The sequence below is a fragment of the Clarias gariepinus genome, chromosome 23 (assembly GCF_024256425.1).
Source record: "Clarias gariepinus isolate MV-2021 ecotype Netherlands chromosome 23, CGAR_prim_01v2, whole genome shotgun sequence".
Classification (NCBI taxonomy): Eukaryota; Metazoa; Chordata; class Actinopteri; order Siluriformes; family Clariidae; genus Clarias; species Clarias gariepinus.
The window spans coordinates 20,562,628-20,582,360 of NC_071122.1; the positions used below are offsets into that span (position 1 = coordinate 20,562,628).

At 39.9% G+C, this 19,733-nt stretch overlaps 1 protein-coding gene across 1 annotated transcript in view; it reads left to right on the forward strand.

The window, feature by feature from the left end:
* The window catches only part of fhit (fragile histidine triad diadenosine triphosphatase), a 274,131-nt gene that overhangs the window by 223,368 nt on the left and 31,030 nt on the right, over positions 1-19,733 (forward strand). The window contains exon 6 of the mRNA XM_053484301.1: positions 8,561-8,629. Within this exon, the coding sequence (XP_053340276.1) occupies positions 8,561-8,629 (69 nt within the window). The remainder of the gene's footprint in view (positions 1-8,560; positions 8,630-19,733) is intronic.

A 19,733-nucleotide genomic window follows, 5' to 3' on the forward strand; every position in this document is an offset into this window, starting at 1 on the left:
CCTAATTTGATGCAGGTTGCTCAACTAATTTCCATAAGGAACAGGGGGTAATTACATAGGCTATTTTTAATTATTATTTATTTATGTAGTTTATTTTTTTTTTGTAGTTAGTGCATTCGGATTAGTCGTGTTCTTTTTAGAAACACTCACAATCCTAGTTCACTGACTAACTTATATTTCCTGACCTTCCTTGATGTTAATTTTCCTATTCAATGGCATTAAGAGTGTTGTCCCTAATGTGCACATGCCCATTTTTTTTTCTTTTTTTTTTTTACTGCATACTGGAAGTTTATTAATTATACATTTACGGTGCTTGCAGTGAGAAAACTGCCTGTAGCCTGAAGTGGGGAGTAATATTGAAATGTTAATGGTGTAATTCAGAGAGAAGTTGTAAAGCAAGGGAACCCAAAGGAAGCCCCATAATCCCAATGACTCTAATCAGACCCGCGGCCACGGGATATGCCATTTCCGACTAGTCAAATCCAAAATGAAATATCCGCAGTATTACGTAAAAAGCATAACATTGAGCTTTTTTTTGTGGGGGAAAGTAGGAGGAAAGCTACACTCTTCAAATTTATGTCTCCGAAGGCACAAGATACAAAGTCCCTGCAAATGACTTAAATCAACATTGGATCTGGTCAAGTCCTGCAGTAAATGTGGCCTGATCCTATTACGAGGTAACCAGCATTACATTTTCATGAGCTCTTGGTTCCTGAGCATCGCTTTAAAGCCTTTACCATCAAGAGGCTTTCGAATAAGCCTCAGTGGCCTCTTCAGATTGAAATCAGCTCATTTTGATACTAAAACACTGTCGCAACAGTCTATGGTCTACCATTAAAACTGCATCATTGGGTCTTTTTCAATCTTCAACTATTTGCAGCTTCTGTAGTTTCAGATTCCGTTTTTCATCTAACAGTAGTGAAACCTGGCATCGCTTCCCATTATTGTAATCTGTTCGGATGAGGGATTGGCATGATGTCTGTTCTGATGATCTTCTGCTCATCACAGTTGATTATTACGTTACGGTAGCCTTCCTGTCAACTCAAACCAGTCGGGCTGTTCCATCTCCTCAACAAGACTTTTCCATCAATGGAACTGGAGGTTTTATTTGGGTGCTTGTTTTTCACACCGTAAAATCTCTGAAAATCTCTTTGCATGAGACTTTTAAGAGGTCGATAGTTTTGGAAATAGAAATAGACCCATGATGTCATTCCATTCTGGCCTGACAAGACTGATACACCAAGGATGTCAAGATAAACTAGTATGGGACCCCATAACATTACAAGGCAGGGCTGCAGGAAGCCTGGAACCTATCTCAAAAAACTTTGGACACAAGGCGGGGTACCGCTACGCAAACGTGCCATCTGTGTGTGTTTGTTCACTTAAGGCCTTTTGCAGATGGCCTTATCCGAAGGAACTTATTCCATTGCACATATGAGCAGTTGAGGGGTAAGGACCTTGCTCAAGGGTGCAACAGTTGTAGCTTGGTGGTGCTTTTAATCCATAGTCCAACATCTTAACCACTGAGCTAGCCCTGCCCATTTAATTAAAGGTGGAGTCTGATGCTCATTAAATTATTTTCTATACTGGTAATTTTTTACCAGGAGGAAACCTACATTGGAAGAACATGCAAACCCTATGCACACAGACCTGGTGTTGTGAGGCCACAGTGCTAGCTGTGCTACCGGTATCTGATGCTCTCTAGTTTATTTAAAAAGAAAAGGTTCTGCTCCAAATGCTCTGTACAGTATAAGTTGCTTTAACTGATCAGCGTGATCTGGAGAAACAAAAAGAGGCGGTTTTAGCTCTATCTGGAGACAGCCAAGCCATAGGAAGTATTACCATATAAGGAGTGGGCGGCAAAAGAAAGAGAAGTCTTTCTTAGCAAAGCTGTTCCTTGTAAATCTCTTTGTATCGACACTTTAGCCCGAAAGGCAAAGGCAATGGAAGCAAAGAACAGCACACAGCACTGAAAACTAAACAAAACATATTTGCTTCTGCTTAATGGATGGGTTTGGGAGTGCTTAGTTTTCAGTTTTGTCTTTTTTATTTTTTTTTGTTTGCTGCCGTTGTTAATGTTGCTTTTGCTCCCTCTCGTCTCATCTCCTTCATTTTCATTAGCCCCGCAGTACATGCTGGTAGCATCAATCCTCCCCGGTGGAGAGAAACAGCCCTGCGGTCATAGCATTAACAGCAAGGCGCGAGTTCCTCCGTGCTGCCGAACCCTGCATACTCAATCACTGACTCTAATGGCTGCGGTGTCCTAAAATGGAGTTTTGACTTATTGTTTAGCCCGGAAGTTGTGCGACGCGGTCAGAAGTTTGCGTCGGAGTCGTTCCAGGCTGTACATGAGGAGGTAACTAGTCCGTGAGCCATCTGCTACCCTGGAAAACCGATTCCTGAAATACTGTTAAGAAAAAATAAATAAACTTGAATTATTAATAAACACAGTTATGCTCTCTTTTTTTTTTGAAGAAAAAGAAGAAGTGAGAAATATGAGAATACGAGCAAAAAGAGAAAAAATTCACCTCTGGCAGACCTGCTTTTAATCTTTATTTTTATTGCCAATTTAACAACGGCCATCTTCTCAGCTGCTGTGAGTGTGAGATGAGATGATATAGGTTGTCAATACAAACAAGGTTAAATTGAAATAGATTTCAGATGGAATTTTCTACTCGAAGAGATGAACCGTGGCCCTGGCCAAGGAAGGTGCATCCATTCTCAGTGAGGCCTGCGCAGACCTGATGCAATTTAGTGTTATATCTTTCGATCTTTCCTTCTCGCTGTAGGACGACGGCCATCTTTGGACCGTATGAAAGCCTTAATGGAGAAGACTTCATTAATTCCCTTTGTTCTCCTTAAGTAAGCAAGTGCAGTAATCTCCATATTTCCTAAACTCGTTTTCAACACGGACTAACTCCAAATTAGACTCCTGCCCAGTCCTTTTATGAAAACAGATTATCTCGCGCAAGTAGCACACCTGCTATGTTAAGTGTGTTCGCGCCATTTGTCACCGCTGTTCCTGCAATCAGGTGCTGGGAGTTTAAAAAAAGAGAGCGTGATTGAATAAAGGAAGCCAGACTCTATAGAAATGAATGCGTTTTTACTAACTTCCCAGCCTGAAGCTACACGAGGACTGTTCTAAGTATTCATATGGTAAAATTGGGTTTCCTCATCCTCTGTCTAGCAGAAAGAAAGCGGGGGAACGACTCAGGAATTTAGTCATTTGTCTTCCTTAGGAGGGTCATTTATCTTGCTTCTAGACCATGATGGTCTGGAGTACATTAAAAAAATGCCTGAATATATACATCATTGCCAACATAACCCAGTTGTGTGCATATGGCGTAGTCAGATCAATGGCGCTCTGTTCATAATGGATCTTTAACATATTTATCTTTATGTGCGGAGAAGGTCATTGCAGTACACGTGCCTCTCGCTTCCTCTCCGAGTGTGTATAGCTAAGGGATAATTTGGAGGATGTTTGAAGTGGTATGTACTTACAGTAAGTAGGTACGAACCTACTTCATGCCCACTCCAGTTAACCTTATTACTGCTTCTAGTGCTGGATGTATATGTATATCTGAAGAGTGCTTGAGTTAGGTCTTTAGTTACTGTAAACCTCTTTTTTTTTAAATATGTGTTTGTAATTCCCTTCGCCAACAAACCTAATGTTTTTTTTCTCCTTTTTCTTTAATTGAGTGCGCTTCCTCCGCGAAGAACATTTCGTCCTTTCTTTCGTTTTCATCTCATTCATGCCACACGGTTCATTTCAATTGCTTCTAATGATCGTGCCATCAACATATCGCTTTTTAAATAGTAAAATTGTTGTGTTTAAGAGAAATTCGAGAAAAGTAAATCTGACTTAAGTTAATTACCCCGCGCTGTTCTATCGTTACCATTATGTTTTAAATGAGAACCAAGCGCTCAAAACAAATCAGATGAGAATTAATTAGCCTGCGTTTCTTGTGCTGGGATACCCGGTGTTGCCATTATGTTTAAAAGAAAATTGAGCACACGAAAATAAATCAGATCTAAATTAATCATCCCGCAATTAGCCCGCTTGATTGAAGCTTGCGTAATACGCGTAAAACTGGCAGATCTCACCAGAGGCCACGTAAATATTAGTTCTGCAACGATCGCGTAGGTCCTCGCATCCATCCGCGTGTCTTTGTGCAAAGAGCAATTCGGAGCATATGCTAACCAGCATGAAGTAAAATGGTCCCATCAAACCACAAAGCAAGATGAATCTCTTGGTAAATTACACACCGCTTTCCGAGCCACGCTTGCAGAAGGCTTTGGGGGGGAAAAAATAAATAAATAAACAAAAAAATCCTCTAATTAGGAGTTCTGGCTGTAAGACTCTGTCGCTTTTACCCCCTGTCTTAATAGGAGCACAGCTGTTCATGACAAAATACATTTGTCTGGCTGTCTGACTAGATTTAACCTAAACAGTATAAATGGCAGAGCAGCCATTCCGCTCGTTTGTCCTGAGTCAGGAGCTAATTAATAGGCATCTGTTTTAATTATGAACTTTTACAAACCTTTTATGTTGAGAGTAACTAGTTTCACATTGCACACTTTGAGTCTTTCGGAAATCAGGCCTGGGGAAGTTTCAGATGGCTTTATTGAAGGACAAATGCAAATTTCTTAGGTAAAGAAAAAAAAAAAGAAAAGAAGCAAAACCCGCCAACATTACCGTACATGAGTGACAGACAGGAAGGTGAGTAACACACTGCCAATCAAGAACCTCAAGAGGAAAACCACAAAACTCAAACGAGAATAATCTCACGCATCCAGGGTGAATTGTAGACCGCGCTCACGTCTTTCACACATACCTCGCAAGTGAAATTTTCTAACATTTTAACACAAGTCTAAAAAAAAAAAAAAACAGTGTGGAGAATGGATCACCTGAAACAAATGGAAAATTAACAAGTGAAAATAGAGTAATCGTGTGGAAATACTGTAATATGTTGGGATCAATTAACTGTGTGTTAAAAAAAATCACATTATTTATTATTTCTGATTATTTCTTTTTTTTTTTTGCTCCCAAAAACATTTTTTTAAATTCATGCATTTCAGGTTTTAAACTTTTTTTCTTCAGCTGATTGATTTATTGTTGTTGTTGTTGTTATTATTATTTATTTATTTTTCACATTTTTTGTCAGAATATTAGTACACGGTCACTTGTTAATGTGTTATGATTTGTATATTCTCATGTTTTTATTTTAATTAGTTATTTATTCTCACCTATTTTTTAAACATGATTTGTTTATTTTAATGGTTTTCTTTCCTACACAATTACAGTACTGTGCAAAAGTCTTAGGCACCCTCTGTGTTTTTTTTTTTATACAATTCTTTTTTCATTTTATGACTTTATTATTGAGTCAGTACATAAACATTTCTGATTTACAAACGTCAGGATTCCACCACAAGATAAAAAAAAAATATTTGTATGCCAGAAAAGAAAGCAACACATTTCATAAGCGACCACTAACAAAACAAAACAAAATTGTAGCTTTGTACTTTAAAAAAAAAATTTTTTAAAGCCTCCTTGCACTACATTATTTATGTGCATGTATGTATTTTTTGTTTATTTGTTTTTTTACCTTTTTTTTTTTTTTTTAACAATGAACACTTCCACTTAACAATACACACTAAACTCTACACACCAAACCCTGTTATAGTGCTGAACTTATGGAGCAGTATAAGCCTTACAATTGGTATAAGTTTGTCCCATTATGCCTCTCTAGGATTTCAGAGCATTACCCGAGCATCTACACTACAGACGTGCTGGAGAAGCTTGACTCCTCAAAACGCGTGCTAATCGAACCGTGGCGTATGTTAAACGCCTGACCTTTTCACAGCGCCTTTTTTCATCTGAGTCACTTTGGTAAAATTAGAAGTGCGATATCAAGTGGAAATCAGCATGCGCTTTATACCAAGCGAGCATCCAGGTACGGTGGGAAAGATCAGATACATGATACGCTGTGTCTTTCCACGGGGCACAACCTGAGCTGATCATAAGACGATCTGCGCTATAATACAGAAGGCTTAATGACATCATATGAACACACACAGTTTTATGGAGTCATTTCAGTCCAGGCTGCATTTAGCCTTGGGTGAGGGCTGTTAGCCTTTACCCCAAAGTTTCGCCTCTCCCCCGCCTTTCCCGAAGTCTATTATAAAATGACTTCTTGCCAAACAAAAGCTGCTTACTGTATTTTTCTTCAATGTTTCCTCAAGGTAGACAAATTTAATAATACAGTCATTATGCAAATGGTCTCATTACCACATGGCAACAAGGCAGATGCCTGCAAACACGTTATGTTGTTTGTAAGATTTATAAACAGTTATTTGCCCAGCCATGTGCTGTTTATCAAAACAGACTAATGAAAAATGAATAAAAAGCCCCGCGGTCTGGTTATTATACCCTGGACGAGTGCAGGATAGCATGACGAGTAGCTTTGATCATACATGGAGGATATTATTTGCTTACACTGGTGATGAACTCCTGATGTTTCCACTGATGATACTTAATAAAAGTGTCCAAAACTCAAATTCGTCCAAAGTGAAACAGAGAATGGCACGACACGTCTCCGGATGAGAAACAGCTACACAAATTGTTACAAACTGTTGTAGGTAAATGCTATTAGAAACCTCTTTTACCATGAACAAATTAATCATCAAGAAACATTCGAACTTAAAATGTCCCATTGTCCTCTTGGTGGACCCCACTGGTGCACCATCATCTTCATGATATGTGGAGTGGGCTGATTAAGGAAACTAATCAACATGACATGGTGTGACGTGGCCTAAAACAAAGCAGAGTTACTCCTACCACCCCAGAGTTATGCATGAAGACTATCTGCTATGAATCACTGACACTGGATTCTCCTTCCATAATTGTTAAATAAACTCCTAACAATGAAATGTCACCAAACTCCATGATTAAATGCTTATTTAATGAATATAAATATTGCTTAACATCATACAATATGCATTGATAGTATATAAAATACTAATTACTAGAGAGCAGCTCCCTGCCAAAACCAACATTCAAAACCAGTCACTTTCAGCAAGGAAACACATCTGATACCTTTATCATCTTAGTAACTGCTTCTAATTCATTCCTAGTTGCCTCTAACCTTCCATGTTCTTCTGTTCAAAACTAACGCGAGCTACAAAGCTAACTAGCTTTCAACACAAGGCTGAATCCCAAATCCCTCTCTAACCCCTGATCAAGGGCACTACTGTACTTATTGTGTGAAACCAGGAATTGTACACCCTACCTAGTGCTTCCCATTTAATGCTATTTGGGCTCCAACCCCACAACCCGGCAATTATAATGTGGAAATATAAAGCAAATCTCGTAAGTTTCTCAGCACTGTTCATGACCTCCAGGTTTTATTCTCCGCACCTTTTGGCTACGTTGTACCAATAAGAATTTAAACCCTGTTAATCACACTAACTGTCGGTCGACAGCACCGCCAGTCATGGTTAGTTGTTTCGGACGTTCAGTCACGGAAGGATTTGTGTTGGCTTGCAGAGCAAAATACCTGGTTAAATAAATAAACAAATCATAATCTGTTGATTAAAAGTGCCGACTGTTGGACTGTTGTATAAAAGCAATATTGCACTCAAGCTCGTGCCGTTGTACTCAATATCGGCATGGCTGTGACTTCTTCAGTACTTAGATTTCATCACATTAAACATTCGCTCTACAAGTTCCTATTAATTATGTGTTACTACAGAACAACATATAAGAACCAACACTTTCTAACCAATCAGATTTCAGAATTTAGGAGACAGAACCTACTGTATAGTCACATTATTATATATTATATAAGTATATTATACTATATGTATAATTGTATATGATATCCTGAAATCAGCTGCTGTTGCGTTTTTATATCTTGCTTACTTTATTACCACTTTATTTTAATTTTTTTTCCCTCTCCTCCTCTTAATTGCAAACCATCACTGATTGCAAATGTACTGGGATCGCTTGATTTATACGTGCCCCTGTGGATGCCCTTTTCCTACTTCCACTTGAAGGCAGCTTCATCAAAAATAAACACTACTTCATTTCTGAATAATGTAATAAACACAACATGGTAAGTTTTGTTTAATTAAAAGAGAGCCAGTTGTGCAGGGACTCAAAACAGAGAGAGGGGGAAAAAAACCTTGACTAATGTGCACCCAAGGAGAGCGGAGTTTCACAAACCACCCGTACAGATGGTCGAGTTTGTGACAGCATATTGCAGCCGGGAGCTGCAAAGGACATCTGACAAAGTCAATTTAAGTTTTAAAATAGTTAAAAACACACACACACACATGCAAATCTCTGAGGTTTACCAGGCGTACGCTTGGCGGAATTTACTGTAGCCCTCCTGTGAGCGCAGAAAATAAATATTTGCCGCAGCAAAATCAGTGCAGCCCCACGCCAGATTGTGAATTAATTAAGTATCGTATCTGTGCAGATATTATGCTTGGTGGAGCATGGCCGAGAGAAGTGATTGTGATGAAAGCTCTTCCTGTTTTCTTTTCCCCGCACTTGTAGCATGTGCACGTCCACGTGCTGCCGAGGAAGCCTGGAGACTTTGACAGGAACGACAGCATCTACGATGAGGTAATGCGATTTATATGCTGGTTGACGAGTTTACACCTTTTATTTCAGGACTGGGGAAAAGCTGGGAAGTGACGTGAATGATAGTTTTAAAAAAACGGATAAGTACCAAAGCTACTCAAGAGTTGTCTGATATCCTGCTGTACTGTATTTGTGCATTTGTGATAAAGGGAGCCCCCTCTGGTGGAACACAATATTACAACCATTAATATGTTATAAAATTGTTTTGTTCAGTGCACAGTGCAAAAATCTTAAGCATATCTGTACACATACAAGGACTGTTTAAGGCTTTGTATGCAATCCCTAATACTGAAGTCTGAGATTTCTCATTTGGTTACGGTATTGTAATCACAACCCACCCATTAATGCCCGAAAGGTACCTATTTGGGTTAAATGGCTCTATTACTCTGATCACCAGCCTGGATTGTTAATATCGTGGTGTAAACAGAACAGAGTTATAGAGTTACAAACTCCTTTTATTTCTCTATATAATCTCGTCCTACACTAATGCACTCATCCCAGCGTTTCACTAGTACTTGTACTGTATAACATCCGACATCAAAGCTTCACGTCTGAAACGCCTTCAGTGGCCCTGTGTGAAAATGGCTTGGTCATGACTGTAGAGATGTTATGTGGATATATCTCCCAGCCGACTTCCTGTAATGTGCCAGTGGTGTTGGTGATTGATTGATTGTGTGTACAGTTCCCGCAATGTCTCTTCTGCAAGTTAGCGACATGTCATCCATACAGTAATACCCCTAGATGTGGGATGTAAGTATTATGTATGTGAGTAAATGTACATCGTGAACTGTAATAGAATGACATCGCATTTCTAAGTTTCATTTTAACGTTAACGCCCGTTGTACGGCGCAGCCATATTGTACAGGCAACAATACTCTTATATCAAACAGGAAGCGTCTTCCAGCCAGCCTGGGGCTTCACATTGTTGCTCTGGATCCTACTATGACAAACTGCTGCCACGTTTCATGGGCTATTTTCATAAATACTAATCTGGGTCATGCAAGCAAGTGGACAGTCATAAACCTCAACGATGTGCTGTGCATCCTTAGGGCTAGCTGTAAATACAGCGGGAAGCCACAAGACCACTTTTCACTTCTTATTGCATTCTCCAGCCTGGATATTTGCAAATGTATCACAGCAGCGACAAACCAGAGCAAAAATACCTTCGGGGGTTTTATAGTTCTATCCTTATATATAATATATATATATATATATATATATATATATATATATATATATATATATATGTATATATATATATATATATATATATATATATATATATATATATAAAGCTTGGCTTTTTTTTACCGATTTGTGGTTTGTAGGCAAGACATTTTAAATGCACAATCATAGCTGCCAGAACAAATAAATAAATAACAACCACAACAGGATATTCTAATGACCACTTCAAATAGAAAGCACCTATTTTTATTAATACTGCAAAGTGCTTTGGGCGGGGTGGGGGGTTGGGGGTAGGGGTGAAGCAGAATAAAATAAATATGCTCGTTTTTTGAGAGCAGTCGGGAAACGGTTTAACATGTCTATAAATAATCGCTAAAGGCCTTTCTGCTGCATGTCATGCTGCTACACGCTGCATACTCACACCTTTAAACAGCAGAAGAAGCGGGCGGCTAGCTGTTGCCCTTGAGGACGGCCAGAAGAAGCGACAAGTCTATTGTTTCAGACTTTTTTTCTTTTTGCATGTGTTTTCGCTAGGCTTGTTGATATCAACACATTATTGCATGTGATCAATATAGAGGTTTTAACATGTTACTATATTTTAAACCCAATTTAATTACAGGGCCAAGTTTGACCCGAATGGCTTCCCATAAAACCGCAGCGGGCTACCCAGCTGTGTGTGACACTGGAACGTTTAACGCGGATAATAATGATAATAATAATAATAATAATAATAATAATAATGTAACTAAGGAAAATTATTAAAACTTCCTAAAAGCAAAGTTATGTGCTCGAGCCACCTTTCAGAGAAACTACTTTTACAAGAATACATTCATAAAAAGGCTATGAAAGTGAAGCAGTTGGCAGAAGTTCCTTTTATTGCACTTACTCAAGACCAACTGGACATTAATAAGTAACCATAACTACCTGGGTCTAACAGCACACCTACATGCATTTGATGACAAATGGCAACTGCACTCATTCACTCTGGGTGTGTTAAAATATCTAACTTGATTATGCTAAGTTCAAAAAGAAGATAACGGACATACAGTCGTCACCACTATAGGAGCAGACTCACAATATAAGTGCTGCTGCAAGGAGTTTACCATTTGAGACATTTTTTAATGTATCACTTGTTAAACGTTCATGTCTGAGATACAGTATTATAAAACTGCATGATCTGTTTCCTCTAACCAGTTTATCAAATGTGTTTATTTTTTACAACAATAAAAGCATGTTTATAATAAAAGTAAATATAAGTATTTTAAAATTGTGATTAATCATGGTCTGAGACCGTGATTAACTAGATACAAAAAAAATAATCGATTATAACAGCACCAGTATTAGCTGATATGTGGAGGTGTAGTGCCGGAGCAGCGGGTCTGACTATTGTATCTGAAGGCTTGGTGGGTGGTGAAGTGGCATCCTGAGATTTACTCTGTTTTAACTTTCTGTAAATCTGTGATCATGTGATCTTCTGCACGTGAGTAAAATGACTGAAATGGAAATAAATCCCTAATCCGATTGAAACAAACAAATAAAACAAAACAAAATCAGCAGATCTTTTCCCGTTGATAACATTTCCTTGTCTTCACCTCCTCCGTCCTGACTCTACCTGCCTGCCCTGTTTCTTTCTCCCTGATCTGCCGTTCTTTGTTTATGCTTTGCCTGTCTCCCTTTGTGTCTGGCTGTCAGTGAACCGTTCTCCATCCCTTTGTCTTTCTCTTCGCCTCTCTCACCTCGAGCTCTGCCAACATCTCTCTTTGTCTCCCTCTCACACGTGCACCCTCTCATTTCTCCCTCATCTGTGTATCTGGACCGAACCAAGCGACCACAGGCCTCGTCTTCGCCGCAGCTGATCCGGCCATCACTCCGAGGCTGTTTATCCTCAGAGCGTTACGCACCGGCCTCGTGAGTGCCATTTTCTTTGTCTCTTCCTTTAGACGATGTGACATTCGGCACAGCGCGGTCATAAAGCGACCGACAGCTCTCAGGAACACACTGGCTGGAGCTGGAGCTTTTGTGCTCTCGGCAGCTCTGATGTAGAAAATAGTATTTGCAATTTTCTTTGCCGTGTCACCTTGACGAAGAGGCAGCTGTCATTGTGTATCCTGCTTGTTTTGTGCCGCTTTTTCTTTTACCTTTTTCTCATTCTTTGAATTGCAAGGGGAAAAAGAAAAAAAAAAAACTTTCCTTTTCATTAAAACTCTAGAAGATGACTAATTGAAGGGGAAAAAAAAAAGCATCGTTTTTTTTTTTCTTTTTCGTTTTTTCCTTCGACAGTAATTTAATAAGTCAGGGAGAGAATGTGAATTAAAGGATGACACCGGCTCTGCGAAAAGCCTTGAGCGATTCAAGCGTTCATGCGTAGGAACAATGTCAGCAATTAACGCTTTGTATTTGTCTCTTATTACTCCAAGTCCTGCCTTCTTGTCCCTAATGCACTAACTGGCTATTAGCCAATATGGCTGCTGATGTGTTTAAGCGGAAAGAGACACTCGTTTGCAGAGAGAAAACGGTGATAATCAAAGAAAGTGTGCCATTGTTATGTTCTTTTGCTCCCTCGAATCGTTTGCTGGAGCACCTCTCATTACCGCCTCTGAGCTATAACGCACAACTACCCTCATTTAAAACTATTTTATTGTTTAAAAATGTGAAAAAAAACAAACAAACAACAATGAGTAGACGCGTTGTGTTACAGGGCATGCCACGTTACCATGACATGAACAAGATGGAAATAGCCTTACTAGATAAATGATTTCAATACCCTTTAACTAATGAGTGTGTTAAGTAATCTTAGCTGGAAAAAAAAGTATACAGTGGTACCCCGGCATAATAATTTAATAAATTATAAAATATGAATTAATTTGCTGCGCTTTTTGAGAAAATTTTTGGCATCCATGGTGCTGTCTTCACTAAAGCATGCACAAAAAAAAGGAAAATAACCCCACAAAAAAAGAAATAATAATGATAATTGTATATATATATATATATATATATATATATATATAATAATGACGCAATAATGTTTTGATCGGCTATCGGAAGAACATGCATTGACCGGCTCATATGCCGAAAATTTTAGTATTAATTTTAGTAGTCATATTAGTGCTTAATTTATTAATTAATTACTTATGGACTCTATCTATCCTTCGGGCGGCCTGGAGCTTATCCAAAGAGACTGAGGGCACAAGGTGGGGTACACCCTGGACAGGGTGCCAATCCATCACAGGGCAGACACACACACTCCTAATTAAGCCTAATCTGCAATTCTTTGGACTGTGGGAGGAAACCAGCGTACCCTGAGTGAAACCCACCAAGTACAAGAAGAACATGCACACAGACCCCGAGGTGGGGGTCGAACCCAGACCCTGGAGGTACGAGGTGACAGTGCTAACCACTAGTGCTTACAGTAGATATTTGTAAAAAATAATCCCAAATTTAATGCAAGTTTAATTATAATACCAGTTTCATAGCAGCATTTCCAAGTTAAAGAGTGACTATATTTCCTAATCCCAGCTGCAGAGGTTTTTTTTTTTTTTTTTTACAATCATATCCTATTGTTCTCACTTCACTTCGTAAATCATGTTAGGTGTACCCAGGATGAGATGAACTGATTACAGAAAGACAGCCAAAGTCATAAGCACTTTTCATTCGGGATCCGGTGTTATTGCAAGCTCACCAGTTTAGGCCTGTTAATTGGTGTTGGCACCAACCTCAAGCTCACTCACGGAAATTATGATAGACACGGCGGACATGCGAGAGATTTTTTTTTGTGTGTGTTGTTTTCTGCCTGCATCAGCTCGGAACGATCGGCTTTGATTATATCTCTCATTTCCTACACCAGGTCAGGGTGTCCGGAACAAGTCTCAGTGGGCCTGTTGAATTAATTCCGCATATTTTGTTCTCAGATTATGTCCTCTCGTTTCTCTATCTGCCTATCCGATCGATAGATCCTCTCCAACCTCGCCTCAGTTACCCAGAAGTCTCCATTTATCCGTCCAGCTCGAGCGACAGTGAAATCAAGCTCCTCTTGCTTTTTCGCTCAACCCTGATGCCAATTGATAGCCGTGTTCATTAGATCTTTATCAATGACTTCGCCCGCGAGCTATGGAGATACCGAGCTGGGAGTGAGCGTATTCCGTGGGTCCACCCGGTTGTTTTTTTGCGGGGCATGATTTATCTCCGGTCTCTTCTTCCCTTCGTGGCAGCGTTATTAGAGAACATGAAGGGGGGAGAGGGCAATGTAATGAGAAATATCATTGTCTCCTCATGTTCCTCCCTTCGCCCGACAGTGTACAATCCATCTCTCTGACACTCACCTAGTTAACGTTTTTATCAGCGGGACAGAAATTTCAGCCCTTTTCTTAAGGTGGGGCTCGAGGCCCTTCGCTAATAGTTTAGATAAAGACGAAGAATCAACGGCGTCGGACTTATTTCTTTGTAAACGATGCCTTGGAAGTGCTTCATGACTCCGGTTATTGCTCAGCCATGAAGCTGCCGATCAGGAGCGAGGCTAAGATAAAAAAGATTTCGCTTGATTTTCTGTCCCAGGCGAGGTTCGTAACCTAGCAAAAAAGCCAGACTGCTTGTATGAGCTGTTAACCACCCTGTGTCAAAGTTTCAGCAGGTAAGAAATGCAAAGCCGTGGCGTTCGGAGCCGGTACAGTAGGAATTAAATTTCACACTGCATGGCCTGAGGGAAAGTGCATGAAGCCTGCTATAGTATAATAAATGCTTAGCTTATTTTCTGCATGGAGAACTTTTTCTTCTTCAAGCACTTCTTCCCTTGTAACGCAACCTTTTTTAATGTGTGCAGTTTTGTAGCAGGCTGATATGGCAAAAAAAAAACTAAACTCACCTGCCATGCAGAAGGCCCGGGTTCGATTCCCAACCAATGCGCAAATCCCAGCCAGTCCCAAGGCTGGAGGAAGAGAGTCCGGCGTGAAACCTGTGCCAAGCTGTTGTGCAGATCGCATGGTCCGCTGTGTGGCCACCCTACGAAAGGGAGCAACCCAAAGACTTACATACAATCTTTAGTGGCATGCAAAATCATTTTGTAACAAGTGTTTACTTAAAACTCAAAACGCTTTTCTACAGTACCCAAAAAGGCTGTTTGTCTTTCTGCTGATAGCGGGGAGGGTAGGATTTAGCATGCATTTCATCTCTACCTAAAGAGAAAGATTGAGCGCTGCTTTAGTGCTTTTATCTCGGCTCAGACGGTCCAACTTTATTGCCAATATACCGCTGTCAACCTAATCACGGTCGTCATCTCGAAAATAGCTAATTACTTTCAGTGCAAGTGCATCGTGCTTCAGCAAAAGCACATCATGTACTGTAGCTTGCATCAAAGTCCCTACTACTTCCATAATCTATTGTTTTGTTTTTAATAAGACATTACACATTGTTAAAGCGTCACTCTCTTATATTTTCAGTATTTATTAAACACCAGAGTGAGTGTACACACCTATTGGGTATAAGTACTAGTCATGGGAGACGGTAACCATCCCATAATTGCTAACTAGATAGAGTAAACCAATCGATCATCAATTAATCAGTTTAAAAAAAACAACTTTGGTGAAAATAAGTGCATTACCGTAGGTCTTGCTCGTTATACATTTAGCTGCTCTGCAGACCGACCGTGAAGTTCGTCACTCAGAACGCGAGTACAATGTAGGTAATCAGGGCCGAATTTCACAACCATCATTCTTTCTAAAGATCAGCTGAGACTCTTATGAAGCTTGTGCAGTCCCACTGAGGCAAATGGAGTTGGTGTATTTCAAAGTTACAATGTATTTAAAACAAATTTAGGTCTTTTCAACCTGTGCATGCACAGTTAGAAGCTACACAGACAAAAAGCATGTTTTAGGAATTATAAAATCATTAAAATCCATAGCCTTTTAAAAAAAATATTCAATAGCTTGAAATGCACAGGAACTCAGCTGATCATCGACTCCAATCAGTTATCAGTGCATTATAACTATCATGGATAACACGTACTGTACACCAGTCATATGTGTACTTGTTTATTATAAGGTAGCTGTAGTATAAAATAAAGCAATATTGACTGCTGTGCTGTGAAACACAGTGATGATGAGTGCTCATGACAGTTTTTGCCGTTTGTCCTTCTCTGCTTTCACAGCCGTCCTGATTAAGTAAAGAACACCAAACTGCAGTCTTCTATGAACTTGTTTTGACTAAGCACTTGTCACCGGTCCAAGCTGCGAAGTGTAATGACATTGCTTTGCAGTATTATATCGATTACCGCACAAATGCCGTGTCATTTTCAATATCACTCTCTGCGAAACTGTGGATTGTTTTCCCTTCTCTCGTCCTTTACCTAAACGTTTCTCGTTCACACGGTCTGGGTCAGTCAAACTCAAACATGAATGTCTTTCAGTCAAAAAAAAAAAAAAAAAAAGGATATAAATAAAATCTGACAGCGTTTCCCCGTTAGCCTCGAAATTTCTGCTGAACGAATTTAGCCAAGGTCATGGGAAGGGTATTAAACTGTCAAATTTTTCAGCGAATTCTGTCCAAATCCAATTGGAATAGATCATGTGGACGGCTTAAGTCATAAACTACAGTTCTTGAAGACGTCTGCAGTAAAATATTGGGCGTTATTCCGTCCTCTTGCTTAATTTTCAGTCTCTCCTTGTAAATATGAGCATCAAAAGACTTTTCTGAAATCAGATCAACGTTAGCTTTTCATGCCAAAAAGCATCTCGATGAAGGAAGTGACAGTTGGCTAGACTTGTTAATGACAAATTACAAAAATGAATACAACTACTAGGTGGCACCCTGGCTTAGTGGTTAGCACTGTCGCATTGCACCTCCAGGGTCCGGGTTCGATTCCCGATCTGGGGTCTGTGTGCATGGAGTATGCACGTTCTCCTGTGCTTGGTGGGTTTCTTTTGGGTTCTCTGGTTTTCTTCCACAGTCCAAAGACATGCATTTTAGGCTGATTGGTGTTCCCAGTGAGCGTGTGAGTGTAATACTTATATGAATTTATTTATTTTTTTTTTAGAATTTTAAGATCAATAGTGTCAGCACATGTCTTCTTTTTTAAGTTTTCATTCATCTTTCATTTATACAGTTCAGGAAAAGGTTTCTTGTTGTTTTTATAATTGTATGTCTAAGTTTATTGTGCTCAAGTGCTTACATACCCAGATCATCCATAATATCATGACCGCATGCCAAAAGTGGGTTTTACTTTTGCAACCAAAACAGTAATGGACTGTGTGTTCTGACACCTTTCCATTGGAAACTTTTTCTCAATTTGAGCTAGCCGTCCCAATTTGGCCCTTGTCACAGTAGCTATGTTAAAATATCTTGTTATAATGGAACCTGGATGTATGTGGGATATATAAGGCAGCAAGTGAATCTTTTTCTTTTCTGGAGGTAATGTTTTGGAAGCAGAAAAAATGTTCACGTGAAAGGATTTGAGTGACTTTGACAAGGGCCAAATTATGACAGGTAGATGACTGGGTCAGAGCAACTCCACAACTGTAGCTCTTGTGGGATGTTCCTGGTCTGCAGTCATCGCGGGCTGACCGAAATTGATCCGAGGAAGGAAAACCGGTGTACTGGCGACAGGGTCATGGGTGGCCAAGGCTCACTGATGCACATGGGGAGTGAAGTCTGGAGCGTGTAGTCTGATCCAATAGCTCTAGTGTTGATCAGATTGATGAAAAGATTAATGCTGGTTGCGATAGAAAGGTGTCAGAACGCACAGTGCATCACTGTTTATGGTGGCAGTAAATTCTGGTGGTCATGGATCGGTATAATTTAGTTTTATATTCTCTCTTTTGAAAGAAAAAAAAAAAAAGCCAAAATAATAATAAAAAAAGTAGTCAAACCGTGAGTGTGATATGAAGTTACAGAGACAAGAGATAATGCCAGCTAACAATTTTTATAACTTTTGTAATTTTCCTTCATGCAAATGTCAGCAGACAAGTCTGGGTAAGAATGCGCCATGTGTCTGCTCTTCCCTGTTCCCCGTGGTATCAGCTGTACTGTCATAATTCAATTCTAAAAATTCCATGAAATCACAGCCCTCTTTTCATCCTGTGGGTTTTCTTTTTCTCTGTCAGTACAGAGTTGCATTTTAGCATAAATGTATCACGTCGCATGCCTGTGTGTGGCATTTGGTGCAGGCTGGCGATGCTTCTGAGACACAGTTCTAGTTTTAATTTCTACAGGGAATCACAATGGCATAGTTTTATTCAAGCTTTCTCAGTGCAGTGTTGTTGTTTCGCGAGTTTAAATCATATGGAAATGACTGGAACAGTTGCTGCGAAAATATCACATGATTAGCTTCCAAGCTGGAGCTGTATTTGGAGTAGATCAGCAGGGATTGTAAAGAACCATGAGATACCAACATGAAGAGCTATACATTCTGTTATCTACAGTATTAGCTAATGTGGATATATATATATATATTCACGTATATTATATACTGCTAATATAATATACGTACACCTGCCTTGTGTTTGTTCTGAAAATGATTATACCTGCTGGTTGAGTTGCCTGGAGGGAAAAACAGCTAGGCTAAGGCCAGTGATAAATGACAGCACATAGTTTAAGGGTGTGGCTAGTCAGCTGGATGGCTGTTCTCAACCTGCTCTATTACATGGGTGATAGGACAGTGTGTCAGGGTGAGGCTGGCAAGGTAGGTCGTTGCCACATGGTCCAGGAGAAGGATGACAGCCTAAATCTGCTTCTAGTCCTGCTTCCTGATCAGTACTCTGTGGGGGTCAACCTGGTGATCTCGGCAGCCACACACCTAGGTCAGGGCTCCTGCTCAGTCCCAGTCATGCACAGCTCAGTCCCACGTATGTCCTGATCATGCTCATGCTATGCCCTTGCTCACCCTGCTGCCTGGCCTCAAATATACCTTGCTATGTCACCAAGTTGGTTTGACTACGTAGTGCCCCTTTCAGGCTTCCCCAGAGGCCTCTGATACAGCCTTACCTATTCAAAGCCCTAGAGAGGCCTACAAGGCAGAGTTTCCTAGCCCTAGCTTAGTTTCATCCACAAGCCCAATACCCACACCAAAATCCAACCTGGTACTATGATACCAAGGTACCCCTGACAGGGTAATCCCAGTTACGGTTCCAAGCTCATGTGCAATGCCCTGCCCAAACTTTCAGCCCAGTTAGCATGTTAAGGTTCCTCTATGTTCCATGCCAAACTATGCCCAATGCCAAGTTCTGGCCCAGTGTCAGTTGTATCTCTGGTTGGCTTTTACACCAGGATTCATCTACAAAGTAGAAAAGCAAGACTTGCTTCTCCATATTACAGCCTTGGTGTTGGGACAGCAGGTATCTAACAGTGGATTAGACAGTGTTCTCCTTGGGCACTACACCTTATGATTGGAATTTTTATGTACTTTTATGAATCTTCAATTCAGCATTCCTTATGTAGTTTGTCATAGTTCATGGTTCAGTTATGTTCTATTTATTTTCAGTCAAAATAGGCTTAAAAATAAAAATAATAATAATTGTTGAAATATGTTGAACAATTCTGTTGGCCAGTAGGTGGACGTTCCAGAGGATAAAAAAAAACAAAAAACCTTTTTATAGGAAATGGGAGGCGCTGAGGCAATAACACTAATCTTGACATCTCAACTTACAATTCTGCCTAACACAGCACTTCTGACTGAACCTGAAGTCTTAAAGAATAGTGCTCACTGCAGGTCAGACTCCACAGACTTTTTTATTACCCTGCCCAGGACGTAAAATAAATCACCACCAAAAGTTACATGTGAGGTCGTATTATTTAAGGAGATAATGAAGGCGTATTATTTAAAGCGCCTCTCTGTGAATGGTCTATCGGCGACATAACTGCCAGTCAAGTTTTCCTTCTGTAACGGTATAATTAAAGAAGATTAAGCATTTAAACC